The sequence below is a fragment of the Astatotilapia calliptera genome, chromosome 7 (assembly GCF_900246225.1).
Source record: "Astatotilapia calliptera chromosome 7, fAstCal1.2, whole genome shotgun sequence".
Classification (NCBI taxonomy): Eukaryota; Metazoa; Chordata; class Actinopteri; order Cichliformes; family Cichlidae; genus Astatotilapia; species Astatotilapia calliptera.
This window is the reverse complement of record NC_039308.1, coordinates 33,289,218-33,313,034: the sequence shown is the minus strand read 5'-3', so window position 1 is coordinate 33,313,034 and position 23,817 is coordinate 33,289,218. Positions and strand designations below refer to the sequence as shown.

Below are 23,817 nucleotides of genomic sequence, written 5' to 3'. Positions count from 1 at the left end.
CCTGCAGAGGTTTAGCCAATCATGTCATACCTCTCAAATTCTTTTGAGGCAAAAGATTCATATGCCTCTGGGACTGGTTGGACAACTTTTCAATTCAGACTATTCTGTACGTGTTACACTTTAATCAAACCACTTAGTTGTAAACAGTCACACAGATTTTTTTGGACAATTATACCTTTAACACAGCCAAGTTAAAGGTATAATTGTCCAAAAAAATCAGAATGAATCTCAACATTGTTGATACCAATCAAGGAATACTGTCAGGTGTAGTCTACATGAAAATGTTACTTAACCATACCTTTGTGGCACTCCCTTAATTCTTGCTTGAGTTTGGCGCCTTGAGTTGCAGTGCAGGTAATGTAGGGAACAGATTTCGAAAGAGAAGCATGTATATTAAAAACACTGCATTTGGTTCTGCTGCATTCATTTTAATGGAATGGTTGTTAGAGGAGGCCTAACCACAACGATATACTTTGCTCTTAATTGTTTCTTGTTGGTTAATTTTCTTTCACTTGGTGGAGCTCAGTGGGGGGGGTTTTTCTCTGTGGTATCAGAAGGTTACCCTGCTGCTATAGATATAGTTTCTATATCAATAAATCTGTTTTTCCTACATGATATTATAAAATTAGAGAAAAGTAACAATTAGAGAAAAGTAACAATTAGAGAAAAGTAACAAAGTAAAAAGCCAAACAAACTCTGCTGCCAGTAGTAGGGGAAAATTGAATGGCAAGTATGGGAATGTGCTGTAAGGAATGAGAATAATAACATACTATATAGAAACATATATAAAAGCAGGTGAACTGTTGTTAAGGTGTTAGTGAGCGGCTGGTGTTTTTCCGTGTCCTCCTGTGTTTCCCTGTAAACCTTATTAAACTAAATTAACGCAGTGTACTGTAACTCAGGACATGGTATTACTATAGTACATCCATACATAGAAAACATATTACAGTATTAAAACTAGAGAATTACAGTAATGCAATGTATCATCAGGTCATGGTATTTCTAGGTTAACATATTGTAAAATACAACATTGCTGCCAGTAGCCTGATGTAAAAGTGTAAGAAATACAGGAATCAGCTGTAATTTAGGCCATGTTTTGACATTAAAAAAATGTAACAGATAGAGATACAGATAAAAATAGATATGGTAATATATTGTAATTAATATGTCATGTTTTCAGTATTACAGACTACTATAACAGATTACAGATTATTACAGTGTTACGGCCAGGCAGCCGGTGTGTTTGCGAAACTGGCCCAAAAAGCAGACACAGAAGAGAGGAAACTAAGTATAACAAAAAGCAACCTGTTTATTAGGCTGGATACATGAACACAAAACAAGGCAGGGCGAACAGGGGCATAACCAAACTAAACTAAATTGGGGAAAACTAAACTAAACATGAAAACTAGAAAGTGAAAATGAGAACATGAAATTGAACAGGTACATGCAAACTTTAGCGTGAAATCATCTAGACATGAACAGTAACTACAAAAAATCCTGAAACCTGACCTGAGACGAAGTGAGAAGGACATACTGCCTTCCTCTTCCCGCTTCACCACACCCCACCACACATGCAGAGCCTTCGGGTAAAGGTGTGTCACCAAGGTGCAGGGGAGACATTCTTCCTCTGTCCCCTTCTGGCCACCTGTGCCTCAATTTTATTCCACAACATAGACATCCACATTACTCAATCTCTCATAACACATACATATAGGACCTTGGGGTGGGTATGCTATACAACATCCAGAGGACCGTCTGCGTGTTCAAACTCACCTCTGGCGCCTCTGCCCACCTCTCAATTTTAAATGCATGTTGACATTGAGGGTTCTCGGGAGGGGCTGTGGAATGTGGAATGGTTGCCCCTCTGATGGTCCTCCTTGGGCTCTCGCGCTCTGGGGGCCCATGCCTGCTTCATGCCCTGGGGGGCAGGGCTATGGCTGCCCACCGTCTAGCAGATCGTTACATCGAGAAACATTTTGAATACAGGCGCGCTCACACACACAGGTGCAGATATGGGTGCTCATAGGCGCAAACTATATCTTTCTTGGCTCCTACCACAAAGCACATTGTGCGCTGTCAGTTTTGCATGCTGCACAATAACGTTCAATATTTCACATTTACTGTTACTCATACTTATCGAGGTTATTGCTGTGGTGTTATGTTGATTGTGTTGCTCTCCTTTTGCTTGTTTTCTTTTTTTCTTTTCAACAGGTGATCCAGCTGGTTTGTTTTTTTAGTGTCTTCTCTCACTGTCCCTCTTCCCCTCTGTTTTTCTTTCCCTCCCTTTCCTATACCCCAGTCATGTCTGTCCTGCCTGTAATAACTTAAATAATTAATAATAAATGTTTCATTTGATTACATTTTATATGATGAATTATGCAGAAAAAGTAGAATTGGGCTGTAAGATCTATTGCTTTGTTACCTATTCAAGTTGTGTATCATGTTTTTAAAAAGTAACTAAGTAACTAATTACTTTTGAAAAAAGTAATCAGTAAATTAACAGGATTATTTTTAGAAGTAATCAGTAATTAGTTACTAATTACTTTTTTCAAGTAACTTGACCAACACTGGTTGCCACATACTGTAGAGTAATGTAGGAAAATTGCTTCCAGTAGTCTACTGTAGAATAAATGAACCACACAATAATCTGATCTGTGGTATTATCCTGTAAAGTAGATTACACTACAAGAGCTGAGAGTAGGCCATGGTATCATTAGGATAACACAATGAAAAACAATACAACAGTAGAAAAAATATTAAATTAAAAGCTACACACAGCAAAATGTTGCCTGTAGTCAACTATAAAGGCCAGTAAATACAGAAATATACTTTAATTTAGGCCATGAAAATATTACCATACCAGAGTGCAAAATACATAACAGTAAAAGAACTGTAAATTTAACAGCAGCATACTGTAAAATGTAGACAATACAATTATGCATTATGATTAAGGACATGGTTTTATCACACTAGTGTAGTGTAATATATATAACAGTAGGAAAACTGTAAAGTTAACTTTAATACTGGCAATCATGCTGCTAATAGTCAGGAAGATTATAGCAATTTACTGTAATCGAGAGCATAGTTTCATTACAGTAACATATTGTACTATACAATATATACTTGTATGAAAATTGTAAATAGGACTATTTATTTTTCCCAGTGTATTTATTTTTTATGTTCTTACAGTTTTACTACATGGCAATCAGTATGCATGAAAAAATAGAAGCAAACAAAGACTGTAAGCTAATATTTTACAAATGTTATTTTATAAATGTAAAATAATTTTATTGGAAAGCCAGTCTCATACAATTAATATAAAGTCAGTGTAAATATAAGAAAAAAATAAGTGAAAATCTGTGAAAGACATCGGAAAATGAACACACACTGTTTCTGCCTCAAGTAAATGAATGTATGTCTGTGTTGTAGGTAGATTATCTTCAAAATCATTACATTATTTTAACATTATTAACAAACTGATATTAAATCAGTGGCTAATATGGCTACTTCTATATAGTTTAACAGTTTGTGCACCCTTACAGTTAGGTGCAACTTAGCTTAACTGAGTGTTGAATATTATTATTTTCCAGCCAATCAGAAACAATGTGGCTGCGTATTTATCGTTAACCACGACTGTTATAAAAAAAATTCAAGATGAGGACGGCCAAACTGTTAAAATTAGTGTTAACATCCTTCTTTTGTACACAGCCTATGACTTTTTTTAAATAGCTGTGGACACAGAATCATAATTAATGTCGCTTCAGTGCCATCGTCACACTGAATGTTGCAACATCAGTAAAATGATCACAAATGAGAAGAATTTGCCTCAAAATGAAATCTAAACACGTACAAGACCGTAAACTAGCTGACAGTAGATGGGCTAACCCCTTTCCTCCATCGTCTTACTATGAACTTTTGCTTTCTTTATATGACTTTACGACTTATATATGACTATATATATGACTATATATATGACTATATATATGACTATATATGATTTTTCCTCTCCCTTTCTTTGTATTATTATGATCTAGACATGACACCAAAAATGCAATGTCAGATATACCAAGTTTAGACAGAACCAAGGGACATCCCATTTGGGTCATACATTTGCCTGAAAGGGCTAAATATGGTTGCAGTGTACCCACTAAGCAAACATAGATGAACTGTACTGTATGTTACAGATTATAGGTTCAAAATATCCAAAATATCTTTCCAGCTGACCTCAAGGAGATATTAAAAGTATTTAGTGAAATTAAGAAAGACTGAGGAATGAAAACCGCCTGCAGGAACATCAGTTTCTCCCACTGTTATCTCGGAGGGGGCCCTCTCCCACGGCCTCGACCCGGTCCAGCACCTGGACCTGGTCCAGGTCCTCTGGGTCCAGGTGGCCTGCTTACTGGCCCTCGAGCATTAGGGTTGGACGACGCTAGAGCCACATCTTTCTGCAGGTTAACACCTTTACCAGCTGTCCCGGGTTTTGTCTTTGTTGGTTTTGGTTTTGGTTCTTGCTCTGGTGGTTTTTCTGTTCAGAGAGAGAGAAATGGTTATTGTCCACGTTGTAGTCTAATCAGAGTTATGCTTTGAAAGTCAACGCGATCATCAGGATGTAGTTCTGACCAGGCTCTGGTGGAGCAGGGGGAATGAGGGATCGGTTCGGTAGAAGGTCCTCCAGGTCTTTCATGACCTGGTTGGTGGTGTCTGCATTGTTCCTTCGATTCTTCTCTTCATCGCGAGCCTGGATTAAAAAATAGAGTTAGGCATAATAGTTTTGGAGGATCTATTAGATGCACACGATATATTGCTAAGCCTGGTCTTCTAGTATGATATGATATAAACAAGAAAAGTTTGGGAATTCCAGCTGGCTTGTTCATTGAGCAGAACTTTATGTGCCCTGAGGTGAAAATGAATGTCTCTACCAAACATCATGACCACTATCACTTGCTATGATATGATATTTTAACCTGTGTCTGACATTTCTGCTAAAAAGGTATTAATCCTATAGTTTATGCAGTTCTCAGCTCTAGAGCAAGAGCCCTATTCAGCACGTGTGCAGAATGAACTTTGGACTTTTTCTACACACCATCTTCATCTTTTTCTTCAGCTCCATGTTGGAGTTTTGGTATGCCTCGGATACTGAGTTCAAATAATAGATGGCGAGTCTGTGAAAGAGATAGGACAGGATTAATTTTCTTTTTTAGTGGCTTCAAATGAAAAAGTGGGATTTTGAGTAATTCTACACCTGCATGTAGGCCAGAGTGTGGTTTTATGGGTGTTTACACTCACACCATGAGAAGTACAGCTGGTATAATGAGACCGGGGTTAGCTGCATAGCTAAAGAGTGTTCCCATGAAGGCCGGCAGGTCCAGGTCAATCGTCTCCATGATTATGTCAAACATCTTGTCCTTTCCACTGCAAACAATAACTTACTCGCTGCATTTCATAATAGCAATATAATAGCACTTCATGTATCTTTTTTTCGGATTAATATCTGTGCTTTTTATCACCTGAAAGGTCCACAGTCAAACGAAGGTGGCAGCGTCATGATGGTGTAGACAACAGGTAACAGGCTAAGGAAGAGCACGAGGAGCAGGAGACCCATGTAGAAGTTGTTGGACTTAGAGGCCTTGAAAACTCTCTCGTGGGGGACGTTAGTGGCCATCACAGCCCAACACTGATAGTACATGGAGCTGAGGAGGCGGAGCACATTGATGCCCACCAGCCCGGGGGCATAAAATGCACCCATCCTTATATCAAAAAGGATCAAGTGAGCAGGTAAATACCAAAACAAGATTGATTTACCACCAGAAATAGGTCAAATTTAAAAACACTGAGTAGGAAGAAATATATTATAATGATCACAAAAATGGTTTCTCAGCTTTAGAGTGGCTCGATAAATACAAGGGTTGCAGGTCAGTGTACATGACGCTCATAGGTAAAGTAAAGTTTGTACCAAATCATGCCTTGATTGAAGACCAATCCAAGAACATTTCCACTGATGTCAAACTCGCCGTATGATGGCTGAAGTGATCAGAGACAAGTATTAGTTTCACAGCAAAACAGACTAGTGGGCCATAATATTTTTCAGCTAAATAAATTAATATAAAGGCACCAACTCTTGTCAAGTGGCCATGTCCCTAACTCCAGTATCCAGATGGATGAGTTATAAAAGAAATCATGAATCTTTTTGAAGGATGAAATTATCCAAAGAATGTTAAAATCATTTTTGGGCGTAGCTGTAACCATGTGTAGTTGGGTATCATACATGGGCGTCTACAGGGATTGACTCGCTTCTGGATTCTGTCTCAATTGGTCATTTATAGGAAGTGCAGTTATTGACCACTTACCTAATCCAATCAGACTTTGTTATAATCATTGGTAGAATGGCTAATAGTGAATCATTCTACAAACTATTTACTAGAATGAATGCAAGAATACAATTTTACATCAAGTTTGGTTTCATTTTGAGCCTGGCACTTCCAGACGTTTCTTCCTGTTAAAAGGGAGTTTTTCCTTCCCACTGTTGTCAAGTATTTGCTCAGAGGGGGTCATCTGCTTTTTTGGGATTTTCTCTGTATCAATGTAGGGTCTTTACCTTACCTTATAAAGCACCTCGAGGGGGCTGTTGAATTTAACTGAAACCTCTCTTATGGTGACAGTTTTTTTCAGGCAAATCCCTCAACATTCATGAAACTACCAATAGTACCAAGGACACTAGCAAAAAACACAACTAGAGAAAAATCCATTTGGATGGATAAGGTGAGAGCCAGTGTTTATGGCCACCACCTGCAAGAACATTACTTTTATGGGGAAGTTGTCTTTTTGTTTTCACCTCTACACTTGTATTTTTTTTTCACATTCATTGGTTTATGATGGTTTTATAAACAATGCTTTATAATTCCTAACCAGAGAGATTAATATTTTTGAAATTTAACAGACTTTGTGTTTTACTATGATAATCAAGTGTCTTATAAATTTTTGTTGAGCAATGTTTCATCAAAGGTTTCATCAGATGCTTAATTCAAATATCCAGTGTCTGGTATTCCTAAATGAAATCCATATTATTACATGTTGTTTTTACAGAAGACATATTTACATCTCATGAAAGCAACAGGTGTGACTGAATGATTGCTTGATTCCATTTGGTCCTAATTTGAGGCTCCTCTTGTGCACGCTGGCTCAACATGCTATAGCTCACTTTGTAAATGTGAAATGTCCCCTGGGTAAAATGCCTCTTCCACCTCAAAAGTTACTACAATGTCCACAGATAAGAAGGGGCTGTGGAGTGTTTATATTAATTTAATTAAGAGACTTACAAATCCAGCCTCCAGGTCCCAGCACCAGCAGTAGTTAAGGAAACGTACAATCACAGCTCGGGCAAAGTCACCAATCAGGATGGTTAGGTAGGACACCTGGATGTCTGACACGGTCAGCTTCACAAACTCCTGGAACAGCACAGTTATACATAAATTTTAACACTTCTAATTCGTGCCGTTAAAAAATTCACCAAGCCTGTTAGTTTTCTGTGGTTGTGGTTTTACTTGTGATTGAGATGTTTATTATAAATGAAAATAAGTTGTCATTTGTACAATGCCCACTGCAGTCTCCCAGCATGGTCCTCTAATGACATCAGCTGGATCCATTGGAGGCGGGGTGGCTTCTGAGTCATTCATCAGACGTGAGTAGTTGGCGTAGTACTCCTTCATGGCCCAGATGGAGGCGTTCTTTATGGACTGCTCTTCCTCCAGCTGAAGGGAACAAAGAGGATAATCAGTCAGTAAATTTTCACACAGCGGACATATTGTTACAATTACATGGGTATATAACTCAAGGCCACTATAAAATATTGGCAGCAAGCCCTGTTTTATACACAATGGAACATAAAATGTTTAACCTTTTCATGCATAGTGGTCACTACAGTGGACAGCTATTCAAAAGCTGTTTTCTTGTATTTGTGTCAGTGTTGATGATATACTTGCACATAAACCACTACATTGGACACTGATGTGTCACAGTGCTTTTTTTTTCCTGAGCTGTGATACACTTTAGATTCTAGCCAATCATTTTACGTTTCCGAGGATAGTAGGCGGGGCCAGGTACGTACGTTCTGTTAGAGCAGAGCTACAGATTAAAAATGTCCAAGGCGAAGCGGTCAAAAGTCTGGCTGTACTTCACAGCAAAATATGCAAACTCAGCAGCCTGCAACAAGTGCTTTAAGCTGATACTGTGATACTGTCAAAGGAGGAAACACCTCAAATCCAATGAAACACCTGGCGACGCATAGCGTTTTTTTTTAAAAGCCCAGAAATGCGCCGTATTTGATAGCTTGCTGCGAGACCTCATACCGAGCACATCTACTGCGGGTGGGTTGCCTGTTATGCAACATCCCCCAAAAACACGAAGAGGAGAGTCCTGGCCCCTAGCCCTGCCAGTGTAGCAGACATGATGACGGATGATGGTGGCAGCAGCCGTTCTTTTCTGCGTGAGTAGCTAATTTACGTTGAGTAGGCTAACCACGTTATTACATTAATGCATGTAAGGTGAACTAGCAAACATCATCATAGCTACATGCGGCTGTCCTCTTGTTTGATGGCAGATACTCCCTTCACCCTGGCTAAAAAGGCTAAAATGACCAAAGAAAAAGTGGAAAACAGTTAAACATGAGAGGTTTAGGACAAAGTTTGTGTTTTTTCCATTGTTTAAGCACTGCTTCCAGCCAAGAGTGATACCATATATGCCCCATAGCTGCAGAAAAGGCTAACATTGTTATATTTTTACAAAAAACAGCTGAACATGAGAGGTTTTTGGACCAATTTTGTGTTCTCCATTCTTTAAGCACCGGTTTGAGCACCGTTTGAGCACCGTTTAAGCATCGGCACCGTTTCAAAAGTACCGATTTGGCACCGGTATCGGATAAAACCTAAACGATACCCATCCCTAGTCATGCATGAATTATGACAACCCCAATCAGGATTTTTTCTTAAGTATTTTTATGCACCGTTTCATGCCTAAAGATGAATAAAAATACTTAAGAAAACAATCCTGATTGAGGTTGTCATAATTCATGCATGAAAGGGTTAAACTCAGACTTTGTAGGTGTTTATTCAAATATTAGCTCATTTTGAATTTGACAGCAACATGTCTCAAGAATATTGGGACAGGGGACAAAAGGCTGGAAAATTAAGTGGTGCTATACAGAACAGCTAATTAAGTTAACTGGCAACAGGTCAGTAACATGATAGGGGTAAAGATAGGCAGACATTGTCCATCCATCCGCTTCCGCTTCTCAGGGTTGCAGGGTGAGAGGCAGGGTACAGCCTGGACAGGTCACCAGCGCAGGGCTAACACATAGATGGGAGACAACCAATCGCCCTCGCTTTCACACCAATTTAGTGTTTCCTATTAACCTTTTCCCACCCTAGATAAGACTTTATTGATCCCACGGCGGGGAAATTTCTGCGTTACCTCAGCTCAGCTGTATGTCTTTGGACTGTGGGAGGAAGCCAGAGTACCTGGGGAGAACCCATGTGAATGCAGGAAGAACATGAAAACTCCACAGAGAAAGACCCGGCCTGATGGCGGAACTGAACTCAGAGCCTTCTTGCTGTGAGGCAACGGTGCTAACCACCGTGCCATCATGTTGCCTGGCAGACATTGTTAATAATTCAGCTTTGTGATAATCTACAGTACATAAATTCATCAAAAGATTCAGAGAATGTAAAGAAATTCCTGTGTGCAAGGAACAAGGTCGAAATCAATACTGGATGCCTGTGATGTTTAGGCCTTGCTGCATTACAAACAGGTATGATTCTGTGAGCAGCTGGTGTCCTCAGTTCCCAGATGTTTACAGACTGGACAGGATGCTACCCAGTGATAAATATGGCCTTACGCCACTTTTTTCTTTTTAATTTTGTCAGTTTCAACATTTGATTTTTTTTTTTTTATGTTTTATTGTGAATGAAATATGGGTTTGAGATCATTACATTCTAATTTTATTTGCATTTTAAACAACATCCCAGTTTCCCAGGAATTGGAGTTGTACATGCATTGTTAAATGTAAGATTTAGAGAAGCGCTAATGGATTCTAATGACTAAGGGTGTACACATTCAACCTTTAGAAATCCAGACAAAATAAATAAACAAGAAGAGTCTATAAAGTTTTGCTAGAGACCCTTAATTGGAAAAGATTCTCATTCAATTAAACAGTTTGCAATGTAGATGATGTACCCTAATGTTTATAATGTGCAATATTTATTTATTTATTTGTACAAACTGCAACAGCCAGAAAAATAAAATGTAAATCTTTACATGAGAGGTAAATTCTCAACATGACCAGTCAATTTCAGTAACATATGTAACTATTACTATGTCAGTGTGTTTCTCTACAAGGTTCAACTTTGGTTCAACTTTACCATAACAGAGATAAACGTGCTACTGTCTAAGTGGACAAATTAAATGGAGACAACAGCTGCAATACCTTGGTGTTGACCTCATCAAACAGGGCGAACAGAAACGTGTAGAGGTTTCCGAGGAAAAGGGCAAAGATGCGTCCGAGCTGCCATTTGAGGGCGATCCGAGGATGGTAGTCCTCCAGCTCAGCAATGGTCTCAAACAGAGGTGGACACACCAGGCCCAGAAGAGACATGACAATCTCCATCTGAAAAAAGTCAAAATTATTCATAAGCTTTTTTTTAAAAAATCTTCATCATCTTTACATGAACTGAGGTGAAGTATTCAACAGCATTGTGAGTCTGACCATTATTACCTCATTCTTCTCATACCAGCTGAGGTCGTCCCTTGTGGCAAACTCCTGAGATCTCTTCACCACAAAGTAGATGAGGTACCCACTGCCGCCGAGGCTACAGGTGATCAGGAAGTTAGCCAGGACTCTGAGGAACCTGCGCAGGTGGATGTTCTCGTCCTTCTGGTTCTCCTGCTCGTCCACAATGGACTCCTGTTCTTATCAAAACATGAGGGGAACTGACTGTCAGTAAAGCGCTTTTTTATTATAATGAGCAGTTCTAAACCCTCAAATAACTAAGCTATTATAGAGACTAAAATCACAGATAAGGTCATTTATGATGCTATTATATTTCATACAGGAATACAATTTTTATTGGCCTTATTTATGTTTATCCTCACTGTTTACTTTATCTGTGATAGAGCTAAAATGTTCTCATGTCATTAATTATTATTTTAAATTACATTAATGCCTAAAGGCTTCACCAGCAGTAAATCTTGCTAATCTGGGTCTGTTAGCCAAGGATCGCTACAAAACATTATAAACATCGGAAGCTGTAAATTATAATATAATAATATGTAATAATATGATATAAAATAACACATACATATATTTTGCACAAGTTTCCTTGTTAGACCTATGGGTCAATTCCTGTAAAAACTGCAAAAATATTGTAAATGAAGTAGATTGGATGTTGTATATATTCCATATTGAGCATCCCGAAGGCTTTAGGATTGTTCTGGTTACCTTGAAACTGGTGGTGATGGAGGCGTACTTGTTGTCAGCGGTCTCCGCATTGCCAATGAGGTAATCCCAGCTGGTGAACATCTTCCAGGCGAAGGTGAAGTCTGAATCCTCCCCATCTCCACCACCAACATCAGCATTTTTGGCCATTCTACAAGCAAAGAAAATAAAAATACCATACCTACTAACTCATCTTCAGTTTCTACATTATTTAATGATGATGATGTAATTTATAGTTAAAGACATATTTTTTCGCAAACTGCTCGGCGCTTTTGGATAAAAAGCAAATAAATGTATCAAAATATATCCCTGCATACATCCGATTTCTTAACTCTGCAATGAATCTGCGACCACCTGGTTTGTGATGTATGTGACTGAACTGGCACGCATCCATGCATGTACTGTATACTCACGTGCGGATCACAAGCATCAGGCTGTAGCCGAAAGTGCCAATGCCGACCATGAGGTAGGACAAAGGTAGCCTGAACTTCAGCACGCCGACGGTCCTCTGGTCGTTGTAATATCCGTAGAACAGCACTGAATATTTGCAGTACCCCTGAGAATGGAAGAAATGTCATTTTGGATGCCATGTTTTCTCACTTATCTTCTTGCCTATAGATCCAAAGGGGTAATACTGAAAATAGCAGAAATTTAAATGACGAGTTGCTCTGCCAGAGATCTGTCAGTTATCGTGTGCCTGTCTGTGCCAGGTGGTTTTCAATATATATTATAATATATATATTAAAAAAAAACTTTTCTAACTCTTCAGATCATTATGAGTGCTCAAACACAGGAAAAGTGAATATTCATTCCAACTCAAGTGACTTTGCTTTAGCTAAAACATCTTTGATGGATCACCAAAGGTTCCTGCATATAGAAAAAGAAAATCACGCAAACACATGCGTTCAACGGCAGCACATTTACAACAGCCTCACAGCACACACAGACTTATAGGACACACACGCAAGCCATGCTTGTTCATATTAGTGAATATACACACACATAGTCAGACTTATGGAGCCTCTCTTTCTATTTACAAACAAGTGATGTTTCCACATTCTCTTCACCTGTCTAAACGAAATACCCAGCCTACATCATTAGACATACACACAATTATGGGCACACCAAGGTTTGTCACATGGAATGTAAATGGAGCTGGCACCAGAGAAAAAAGGTTAAAGATATTTAACCAGCTTAAAAAACTACAGGCAGACGTTGTTTTATTACAAGAGACTCACAGGCCTGTCACAGGTTTAAACGAACTTAAAACACCTGAGTTTCCTAATATGTTTGCAGCCTGTTATAATTCTAGACAAAGGGGACTAGCAATTTTAATACATAAAAATGTTAATTTTACAGTACTCGATACAGTTATAGATCCAGAGGGCAGATTCCTTATTATTAAATTATCAGTATTTAACAAAAAGCTATGTATTGTAAGTATATATGGTCCAAATGTTGATGTTGACCCTCACTCTTTCACAGATTTTTTAGTGCACTCTCTGAACACCTTGATTGCACACTTATTCTTGGAGGCGACCTCAACCTTGGACTAAATGAAGAAATGGATAGGCTCAACACAACAGGAACTCAGCACAATTGGCAGTCCACAAATATAATCAAACAGTTTATGAGCGACTATGGTCTTTGCAATGCATGGCGCTCCCTTCACCCCAGCAGTAAGGAATATACTTTCTTCTCACATGTCCATCACTCCTACTCTCGTCTGGATTATTTTTTGGTCAGCAGCTCACTGCTGAGTGACATTTCAGATACTGAGATTCACCCTATAGCTGTCAGCGATCACGCTCCTGTATCTTTAACACTAATACATAAGAAGAACGCTACACCAAGTAAAAACTGGAGATTCAATACATCGCTGCTCAAAGATGAAGACTTTATTAAATATTTTAAAAAAGAGTAGACTATAATGACACTCCCAGAACATCAGCTTCTGTTCTATGGGAAGCAGGGAAAGCTGTGATGAGAGGTAAAATAATTTCTTTCTCATCACACAAAGAAGAAAACAAAAATATTCAGAAAAAACATCAAATCCTTAGAAGAAGCCTACGCGTGGGACCAAGATCAAGAAATAATGAACAAAATATGCAAAACAAAACTAGAATTAAATGAAATTATTAATTGAAAAAAAAACAGAATTCCTAGTACAAAGACTTCGCTTGCAGAATTTTGAACACAGTAAAAAATCAGGTCGATTTCTAGCTAACCAGTTAAAAATAAATAAAGAAAAAACAACTATATGTGCTGTTAAAGATTTATCTGGAAACACAACATATGACCCTGGAAGAATAAACAACATTTTTAGGGATTTCTATGAAACTCTATATTCACCACAAATAAACCCGTCTAAAAATGAAATTGATCAGTTTCTTGACAACGTAACTCTTCCAAAATTACTAGAGTCAAGCAATGGCACTGGATTCACCACTGACGCCAGGTGAACTCCAGGAAGCCCTGATTAGTATGCCTAATAATAAGGCTCCAGGTCCAGACGACTACCCTGCAGAATTCTACAAAGAATTCTGGACAATTCTGGCACCAGTATTCCACAGAATGTTGCAGGAAATCAAGGAAAATGGCAGACTACCACCAAATATGAATTCTGCCAACATTAATCTCCTGCTAAAACCAGGCAAAGACCCTTTATTTCCCTCAAGCTATCGTCCAATATCCCTTATAAATGCAGACCTCAAAATAATCTGCAAAGCTCTCTCAAAAAGATTAGAGAAGATAACCCCCCTCTTAATTCATCCTGACCAAACTGGTTTCATAAAAGGTCGGCACTCACAGCTCTGGCACTCATCAACAAACGCACGTAGATTACTTAATTTAATAGACCACTCATGCAGTAAAAACATTGAAACCACAACATTATCTCTAGATGCAGAAAAAGCGTTTGACAGAGTTAACTGGAAATTTTTATTTGGTTTTGGAAACTCTTTCATAAACTGGCTAAAAATATTATATAATTCCCCAACAGCTTGTGTCAGAACAAATGACCAGACATCCTCCAGCTTCTGTCTCCTGAGGAGCACCAGGCAGGGATGCCCACTCTCCCCTTCACTTTTTGCAATTTTTATCGAACCACTAGCAGCAGCATTTAGACAAGATACACCATAAAATGTAAGAACGTAGAACATAAAATCAGTCTCTATGCGGATGATGTGTTGCTTTTTCTGCAAAACACACAAACCAACCTCTCTGAGGTAATTACTCTAATAAACTGGTTTTCAAGAGTTTCAGATTATTCAATTAACTGGCCAAAATCTACAGTTCTTCCAGTTAACTGCTCCCTCCATAATTCTTCTTCTGCCCCACTACAATCTGGAAATATTAAATATTTAGGTATTAATGTCCCTCCGAAGCTTTCAGACTTAACTAAATTAAACCACATCCCACTTCTAAAGAAAGTAGAAGGTCATCTGACTAGATGGAGATCTCTACCCATATCACTCATGGGAAGGGTGGCCACTATAAAAATGATGATCTTGCCAAAAATAAATTACTTATTTTTAATGATCCCGAACAAACCATCACAAGATTGGTTCAGATCCCTAGACTCGTATGTTTCTAAATTCCTTTGGAAAGATAAACCCCCGCGTATCATCTTAAAAACGCTACAAAGAACCAAGGACAAAGGAGGATTAGATCTGCCTAATTTTCAACAATATTTCTTAGCCAACAGGCTTCAGTTCATCTCAGAATGGTTAAAACATACCTTCTTAGATTAGCCCTGGCTAGATGCTGAACAGGCACTATGCAATGATCTAGAGATTTCAGACCTTCCATTTATCAGCTCAAACATCAAAACATGAATGTTTTAAAAGCATCAACATAATCTCTTCTTTGACAGCATGGTGGGAGTTTCTAAAAATGACAGAGTCTTCATTAGTCCCATGCAGACGTACACCTATCTGGAATAACCCTGACATATTACAAAACAATAATATGATTAATTTTCCAGAATTGAGTTGTAAAGGAATTAAATACTTAGAACATATATTAGAGGGAACAGAGTTTATTCCATTTGACAGACTAGTTGCACAATATGGGATCAACAAGAAAAGATTTTTAGAATATCAACAAATTAAATCCATAGTAAAAAAGAAATTTAACCTCAGTCAAGTTGAATTGCAAACACCACCAAGTGCGGTACATTTTTTTACTCTTAAATCCCCTAAATTATTATCTAAAATATACAGAACACTTTCTAAAATAGATGAATCAATATCACTTCCTATTGCAAAGTGGGAAGCAGATTTGTCAGTCGGCTTAGACCAAAACTTCTGGTCTCAGATTTGCTTAAAAACCTTTAAATTGATTAGAAATCCCAGTCTGCAATTAATACAATACAAAATACTACATAGAGTGCACTATACAGGTCATCGGATGTTCCAGATGGGCTTTACATCTTCCAACGACTGCTCACACTGTCAAGGCAATACACCAGACAATTACATCCACGCTCTTTGGTTCTGTCCACCAGTGCAGAAGTTTTGGCGCGAAATATGTAAAGACTTATCAAAGTGTCTGAAATGTAACATTCCAACTTCCCCTTTAGTGTGCTTGTTGGGCAAATTGGATGATGTCACTACAGAAACTAATACAGTCCACATGGTTTTTACTGCCCTATGCATTGACAAGAAAACGGTCCTCATGAACTGGAAAAATAAAAATAATCTTAATACTAGCCAATATAGAAACCATAATATAGATCACATTAGCCTCGATACAGCCTCTGCCACCACATTAGATCAATCCCTCTGGGCTCCTTTGATCGGCTCCATCACCTAGCGGGGGTGGGTCGCCAGTGTGGTTGATGTGGAGGTTGGGACGGGCTTAGGGCGTCTGGAGACTCCCTAGGGACGTTATCCCTGGAGGGCTTAACACAGGGGTTGGGGTTAGTGGCACTGGTTGCTCTTAGAGGGTGTTCTCCTTGTGGCTGCCCCTCCCTGGGGAGCTGGCCCCAGGGAGGGGCATCTTGCTCCTCCCTTCTTTTCCTCCCCATCCCCGGCTGCCTCCCTCTTCCCGCTCCAACACACTCACCCACACAAGTAGGGCCTTGGGGTGCGGGTGTGTCACCAGGGTGCAGGGGAGGCAACTGGTAACTGATGCCCTCAGGGGTCGGTGCGTTGGTGGTTCTTGGTGTCCGGGGCTGGGCGCTCAGGCATGTACCAGCTCACTCCCAGTGACTACTTGGCGGGGCCTGGTGCCTGTTGCTCGGTCAGGCCTTTACCGGGGCAAAGGGGGCCCTCGGGCCTCTGGGCCTGCGGCTCAGTTCACTCTGGCACAGCTGGCTGCTGGCAGAGCCGGCGGGCACGCTACTGCAGCCCCCTCTGGCTTCTGCTCCGTGGCTACTGGGTGACCCCTCATCTGGGGCTCTTCCCAGGAGGGTGGCACGGATGCCCCTCCGGTGGTCCTCCTTGGGCTCTCGCACTCTGGGGCCTCTGGATGTCTGGGGCCTGGATCTCCTCCATGCCTGCTTCATGCCCTTCATGGCTCTCTACATCCTCTAGCAGACCATTACATGGGGAAACCTTTTGAATACAAGCACGCTGATCCACACAGGTGTGCACACGGGTGTTCACTGTTCATAGACATAAACTACACCTTTATTGGCTGCTATTTCCAAGCACATTGTGCGCTGCGTGTCCTGCTTGCTACACAACAACATTCAATATTTAGTATTTACTGCTGTTTACACTTAGCTAGATAACGTGATGGTGTTGTGTTTAGTATGTTGCTCTGTTTTTTTTGCTTGTTTTCTCTTCTTTTTCTCTCAACAGGTGACTCAGATTTTTTTTCTCTTTTAAGTGCCCTTTCTCACTGTCCGTCTTCCCTTCTGTTTTTCTTTTCTTCTTTTCCTTCATCTTTCTTTCTCCCTTTCCTATCCCTCATCATGTCTGTCCCGTCTGTAACAACTGAAAATAAAATAAAATAAACAATAACAACAAAGGTTGATCAAATGGACAAATACAGCAAGGCCGTGATGATCCATCTGGCGAAGTAAATCCATTGGGTATCCTTGTTGGTCTTCAGACAACAATTCTGACGGCTAAAGAACCAAATGGGACAGGCAAAAAAAAAAGAAAAAGAAAATAATTCATTTTGTGCTAAACTCACATTGAAGTCCATGAGGACAGAGTAGTCTTGAGCAGTATCCTGCTCTGCTCTGGGTACAGTCTTCCTGGGAATAGACCCATAGGGAAGACCCATCAGGACCTGGAGACAACATAAAACAATGAATTTGTGCAAATTTCAAATATCACCCAGCAAGTTCTTCCTGGCAACATGGCGACAAATCCCAGTTTTAACAATTAATAGTTCTTAAATGTTCTTAAATGAGAGTTTAATAAAAGAAAGGTTTTGTCTTCACTGTCCTGAAAACTGGACATGCTTTCAAAATGTGTGGATGATCAGTGTGACATTCCTAACAATGGTAAATTTATGTGCAAGAAAGCTTTTATATTGTCCTTTTATCGATTAAAAAAAAGACTCGAGAGGGGAAAAAAAAGGGGGGGGGGGGGGGCCTGTGAGATCAACTCCATCTCCCAACTGCTACCTCTGAAGTCCAGTTCTTATCTTAATGAACTAACTGACCCAGGAGCTGACCGAACCACAGCGGCAGCTTGGATTTATAATGCATAAGGAGATGTTTGTCTCACGTGAAGTTTGTCAACTGAAGTAAACGAGAATTTATATGGAGGTAAAGGTAAATGGCTTCAAAGTGTTGTTTATATAGTGAAAAATGGGTGTTTGGTAATTCCTGTCTGTGTAGGTGGAGACTACATTAGGTTGGTGTCTTTACACAACCATTTAATTACAAAATTAACTGTCAATCAATCCCATTGGATTAAACAAAGCCATATTTGTTGCCTTGTAACTGGACCATCAACATCTGACCATCAACGGTACAGTGTTTACATTTACGTATTTTTCTGGGTAAGAGGACAACATGATGTCACCTCAGGGATGACCACAAGTCCAAAGGTGAATCCAAAAAGCACAAGGTTCATGCCGTACATCCATCGCAGGAAAATAAAGTAAGATGCAACGGATGACCCAAAGTGACCTGGGGACAGTGAGAACATTTTTAGTTTTTGCATCTGCCCAGAAGGAGTTTTCCATTGCTGCTAAACACAGATGAGCTGTAAACAATAAACTTACTTTCCACCTCCTTGATCTTCCTCTCCCACGGGATGCACGCTGTTCTGAAATTTTCAAAATCCCTCTGAAACTTGATCCATTTCTTAGATTTAAAAAACAAAACAAGACAGCAAATTAGAGAAGCAGAGCACAAGCAAACACAAGGATAAAATCTAAATATTGTGCCTAACCTTTGTCATCATCACTTTGTAGGCATACCACTTTCGGCCTTTCCCTTTCCCCAAAGCGCCTTCAAACTTATCCACAAATTCTTGAGCTTCCCTGTGAAGAAATGGGAAAACATTTTCATTAGAATGCAATAAACCATTTTTAAAATACAAATATTTTAGTCCAAGATAAGTTTCATGTTAAAATATGAGTAACATGAGAAAGAAGGAGATTACTTTAGGAGTTTGAGCCTCCGCTGCATCCTCCAAGGCTTATTCCTGATGTTGGCGATGAGTTTCTTCTTCTCCTCCACCTCCTCCATCAGCCGAGCCATCTCTCCCTCTGACATGGACTCCTCTTCCTCACTCGAGTTGGAGTTGGAATCTGATGAACTGGGGAGGAAAGGGCAGACGGAGTCAAATCCTGCATAAACGACTGTTAGGGAATTCAGAGGAGTCTTCAGAGAATCTTAAAGATTCATCACGAGGGTACGATGACTTCCTCTGACCTACCTGTCACCCTTTTTCTTTTTCTTCTTCTTGTCCTTGTCATCATCTTTGCCCTTGCCCTTCCCTTTCCCTTTGCCATCACCCTTCTTACCCTTGGTCTCCTCTTCTTCTTCCTCCTTCTTTCCTTTCTTCCCTCCTCCCTTCTTTCCCTTCTTTCCTTTCCCCACATCACTGTCCTCCTCATCACTGTCCTGGGCTTTGCCTCCTTTCTTCTTATTGGCTGCTCCTCCTCTCTTCCTCTTAGGAGGCTCATCCTCGCTTTCATCCTCATCATCATTGCCACCACGTTTCTTGGCCAGCTTCTTCCTGTTTGCTCCTCTACGCCCCCTGGGAGCTTCGTCTTCCTCCTCATCGTCCTCATCATCATCATCATCACTGGCCGGTTTTTTGCCTCGTCCTCGTCCCTTTACGCCTCCTCTTCCTCCCGCCTGCCTCCTGTTCCCTCTCCTCTGAGTGGCACCATCTGTGTAAACCGCACGATTGATATTCTGAGCATTTAATTAGACTCTCAACTTTTCATCGTTGTTATAAAGAAGTTCGGTGAACTGCAGTTTTATTCACTCACCGTCACTTTCACTTAAATCTCCGTCTATCTCGATGCCAACTGAGGAAGAACACAAAGACACACAATCAAAAAGAAAACAACACAATCAAGTAATCACCTCGGCTTAAACCATATCAGCTGCCTGCCCCAGAACAGCAGATATCATTTACAGACTCTTTGCCTGCAGGATATTTTAGTATCGACTGGCTTCTTGATATAAGATGATGTGTTTAAAATGCATTCAGACTGCCTATGTGGTTCTCAAGACAAAAAGGACTCCAGGCCACATGTGATTAAAAACAAAAGTACATAAAACTTTATTAACTTAACCTGGGGGTCATTACTGCTCAAGATTTCAAGTTGCAGAAGGTTTTCAACCCGTGTGATGCCAACTGTATCATATTTACTACACAGGTTTTTGTGAGTTTTTGAGACGTTCACATTATGAGTGTAATTGTTTTCCCAAAAACCTAAATAAATTACCCAATAGATTACCCAATTAAACACAAAAACAAATTAATATTTAAATGTTTTTTTATTTGTCAGAGGTTCAGTTAATTCAATCAATACTTTTTTAAAATTGAATTTTCTGGCTTTTATTTCATGAATCTGTTGAATGTTTTTGGGTGATTTTTTTTTTAAATAACCAGTGCAAGGTCACTGGAACTTATACCAGCTGACTTTGGTTAAGAGGCAGAGTACACCCTCAACAGATCACTAATACTGGCCAACACAGAGAGACTGCCAACCACACACTCCCACGTGTACACCTCTATAATTACAGACATACTTCACAAACAAGTCTTTGAGCTGTGGAACGAAGCTCAGAGAGAACTGATGAGGTTTATTCTCCTGGAGCATGCAGTCTGCTTTTAGTATAATGTTAAATGCCAAGAAAACAGATTGATGTAAAAAAATAAATTACTATTATTTTAGAGCGAGCAGAAAGATACGCCAACACACTAAAGTTACTGATGACTACACTGTATATAAATTTCAGGACAGTAACTAAAACTGATACTTCAAGCAGAAGATAATTTGATGTTGTTCTCTTTCTTTATTTACTGCATTTCCATATGTGTTTGCAGATTTTTCAGTAAACCGCAGCATCTTTTTCTCAAAACAAAACAAAAAAAACACAAAAAAACAAATGCAAGATGCAAAAAACTTGAAAATACAAGAAGTGTTGTGCAACACTGGCTCTGGAAACTAACTCTCGTGCAAGTACACAACGTGAAAAGGGCAAGAAATAAACTGACTATAGAAACACTGGGAACTCTTTAGATGAAGAGACACAGCAGGGAGGAGGACAGGTGAAGACAGTCAGGGCACAGCAGACAATCACAAAGAGGAAGTAAAACTACTGCAAGACATGAGATAGCTGAGAGCATGTAGACAAGAAAGATTCTGAATATATTATGCAGGGAAAACTTAAACACACACACACACACACACACACACACACACATCATGTATTTGCAATATTAACTGAGCCTCTTGCCCCATTCATTAGTCTGGACAGCACCTCACTGCACTATAGAGCACTTTAGAGACAGGTATTGTTACACTGCACTGATCTGTTACATGCACTTGTATTTTGTATCATGTTGTGCACTGTTGGATGTGTCTTGGGTGAGCAGACCAAGACTAATTCCTTCCCTGGGTTGCAGAAGTGGTGAAAGTAAATGTGAAGTTGAACTTAAGGAAGGAACACAACCCTAACCTGTAAAATTAGTGGGGTGGGTTTTAAAGATAGAAATATAATTTCATAATTAGTAACATACTAGTTTCATGTTGTCCCACAAAAAGATACTGCCATATTTTTTTTTGCCCTGCGTGCATCAGGACAAGAGCAACAAGAGAGAACATCCTGAGCTATAAAGCATCTTTGAGAGCGTTTAAAGTCGTGCAGGTTTTTAGCTACAATTACACAATTAACTCTTACACTGTGAGTGTTGCATTGATCCAAAAAGAGAAAGCAGCCAAATTACATCAGGATCAGGATGAGGCCACAAGTTAGTGGATTAATTTGAACATTAAAGAAGGAAGCCAACATGATGTTAGGCCCTAGACCAAAAGTAAAAAGGCTTGAATCGTCCTTGAATAGGTAAACCTGTCTGCACTTTCTTCAATTACCAATGAAACTAAATGAATCCTCCAGTCCTCCAGCCATTAACTTACCTTCTTCCATTTTAGCTGCATCACTTTTTCTCGGCATGATGAAAAATAGGACGTGTCTGACTCTCTCCGTCCTCTGCAGCACTTACAGATCCCGACCTCCTCAGCTGGCTGACTCTCCTTTGCCTTGGATGCCCGCCAAGCACCCAACTCAGGTATCCAGTCCTGTCACTATGGCGACTGTGAGCTGCTCAACAGGTGAGTTCGTGGTTAAGTCAAGCAAATTCTGGAAACCAAAGGTGATCCCTCTTGGACAGGCTGTTATCCTCAGAAGCTGCGACACTTACGTTTTATTAACATACAGATGCTATGGCTGATTGTGTGAGTGTGTGTGTCTTCACGGCTCTTCCCAACAGACCAAAGATCCAGATTATCTAATTCACCTCTTACTTGTGTTGTTACTTGACCACACATACATACAAACACATACACACACCACCACCAGGCCAGACATCCTAAAGATTTAATGAAGGTTTTGGTTTCTATCTGTCCATCACAGTAAGCAGGCAGCAAACACCTTGAGGTGACCTTGCAGCCCTCATACGTTTTTGTTTTAGTTAATAAAAACAAGGCAGGTGTTGGAATCAGCTCACCTGAAGCAGAGGCTGATCAAGTGTGTTGAGACAGAAACGGTAACAGCAGCGTAACGCATCGAGGACTCATTAAATAATAGAACAGGGCTCATTTTTCACATCCAAAATGATTCCATTACACGGTTGTCAGCTCCAACAGGTAAGAGGTGGATTACATCTTTTAAGATCTGTTGCCTATTCACAGAATATTGGCACATACCATGTGAATAGTGCCATGGAAGGCATTGCCATGAAGCCTCCAGATACACAGTTTTTGTGCTGATACTAATGCCAGAAGAGGTTTGATATCATCTGGCTTTAGTGTACACACTGCGTCCAGCTTTTAGGTACAGTCTATGATATAACTCCAGTTCAGTGTGCATGTGAAATACTCCTGAAAGCTTGTATTAGCAATTGTTGCTTAGCCACCCGGTAGATACTGACGAACACTGACACATTTAAATTTAATCCTTAAAATTTACAAAAATAAATATATCAACTTTGTAATCACAGGGTGTGCAACTTTAAATTATTTAATAAAACTGCTTATTTCTTATTTATTTTACAATAATGTATGCCTGGCAGAAAAAAAATCCAGTGTTTCTGAATCAATATTTCATGCAAGGCCATCATAAAATATGCATAAGCAGTTAGAAATTAAAGGCTCAGGTGTGGTGAGTGTTGTAATATTGACTGTACATCTGCAGTGGCACTATTAATTAGCATATTAAAAAAAGTGCCTTGTTTCTCCCTATCCCCCTCTGATCTAAAACATGCTGGGGACCCACTACTCAGGCACCCTCCTGCTGGGTCTGGGCTTGGCTCAGAGCAAACCAGTCATGGTATACTGCTTCAGAGGCTCTGAATGAGGACGCAACCCTGTTTTTCAATGCACACAGATGTTTTTCCAGTTCCTTCCCACTATGTCTGTTCCATCTCCTGTCATCCGTGGTAAAACTGGTCCGTGCCATTGGACCAAACAAAAGATCAAACAGCCGGACAGCACCCCATCACGCACACTTGTTGTTACGTCACTGTGTTATTTTGTCAGTATTTTGCCCCACTGCCTTTTCTTTTCTATGACTTTTTGTTTTCAAAACTATATATTTTCTAAAGTACTGGTGACCATACAATGTATATAACTTTAATTTAAACCCTTAACTTCTTCTATAGTTTATACTGGCTGTATGTTTA

General features: G+C 39.7%; 1 protein-coding gene across 1 annotated transcript; it reads right to left on the bottom strand.

The window, feature by feature from the left end:
- Nucleotides 1-4,087: 4,087 nt before the first annotated feature.
- tmc2a (transmembrane channel-like 2a) lies at nucleotides 4,088-22,123 on the bottom strand. Its single transcript, XM_026174433.1, has 20 exons — nucleotides 22,055-22,123; nucleotides 19,895-19,933; nucleotides 19,333-19,792; nucleotides 19,057-19,212; nucleotides 18,844-18,934; nucleotides 18,674-18,755; nucleotides 18,472-18,578; nucleotides 17,630-17,728; nucleotides 11,899-12,041; nucleotides 11,489-11,636; nucleotides 10,766-10,954; nucleotides 10,478-10,657; nucleotides 7,590-7,748; nucleotides 7,317-7,445; nucleotides 5,954-6,021; nucleotides 5,508-5,747; nucleotides 5,287-5,412; nucleotides 5,084-5,162; nucleotides 4,621-4,738; nucleotides 4,088-4,525 (listed from the first exon to the last, which is right to left on the bottom strand). The coding sequence occupies exons 1-20, from the start codon at nucleotides 22,089-22,091 to the stop codon at nucleotides 4,311-4,313; spliced, it is 2,865 nt and encodes a 954-aa protein (XP_026030218.1). The 5' UTR covers nucleotides 22,092-22,123; the 3' UTR covers nucleotides 4,088-4,310.
- Nucleotides 22,124-23,817: the final 1,694 nt, after the last annotated feature.

What these genes read in the sequence shown, in the direction of transcription:
- tmc2a (XM_026174433.1), bottom strand. Translation starts at nt 22,091, where the DNA reads ATGCCGAGAAAAAGTGATGCAGCTAAAATGGAAGAAG. An exon ending in GCTGGTATGAGAAGAATGAG is followed by an intron (nt 10,658 to 10,765) that starts GTAATAATGGTC and finishes GACTTTTTTCAG; the next exon opens with ATGGAGATTGTCATGTCTCT. An exon ending in CCAGCTGTACTTCTCATGGT is followed by an intron (nt 5,163 to 5,286) that starts GTGAGTGTAAAC and finishes TCTCTTTCACAG; the next exon opens with ACTCGCCATCTATTATTTGA.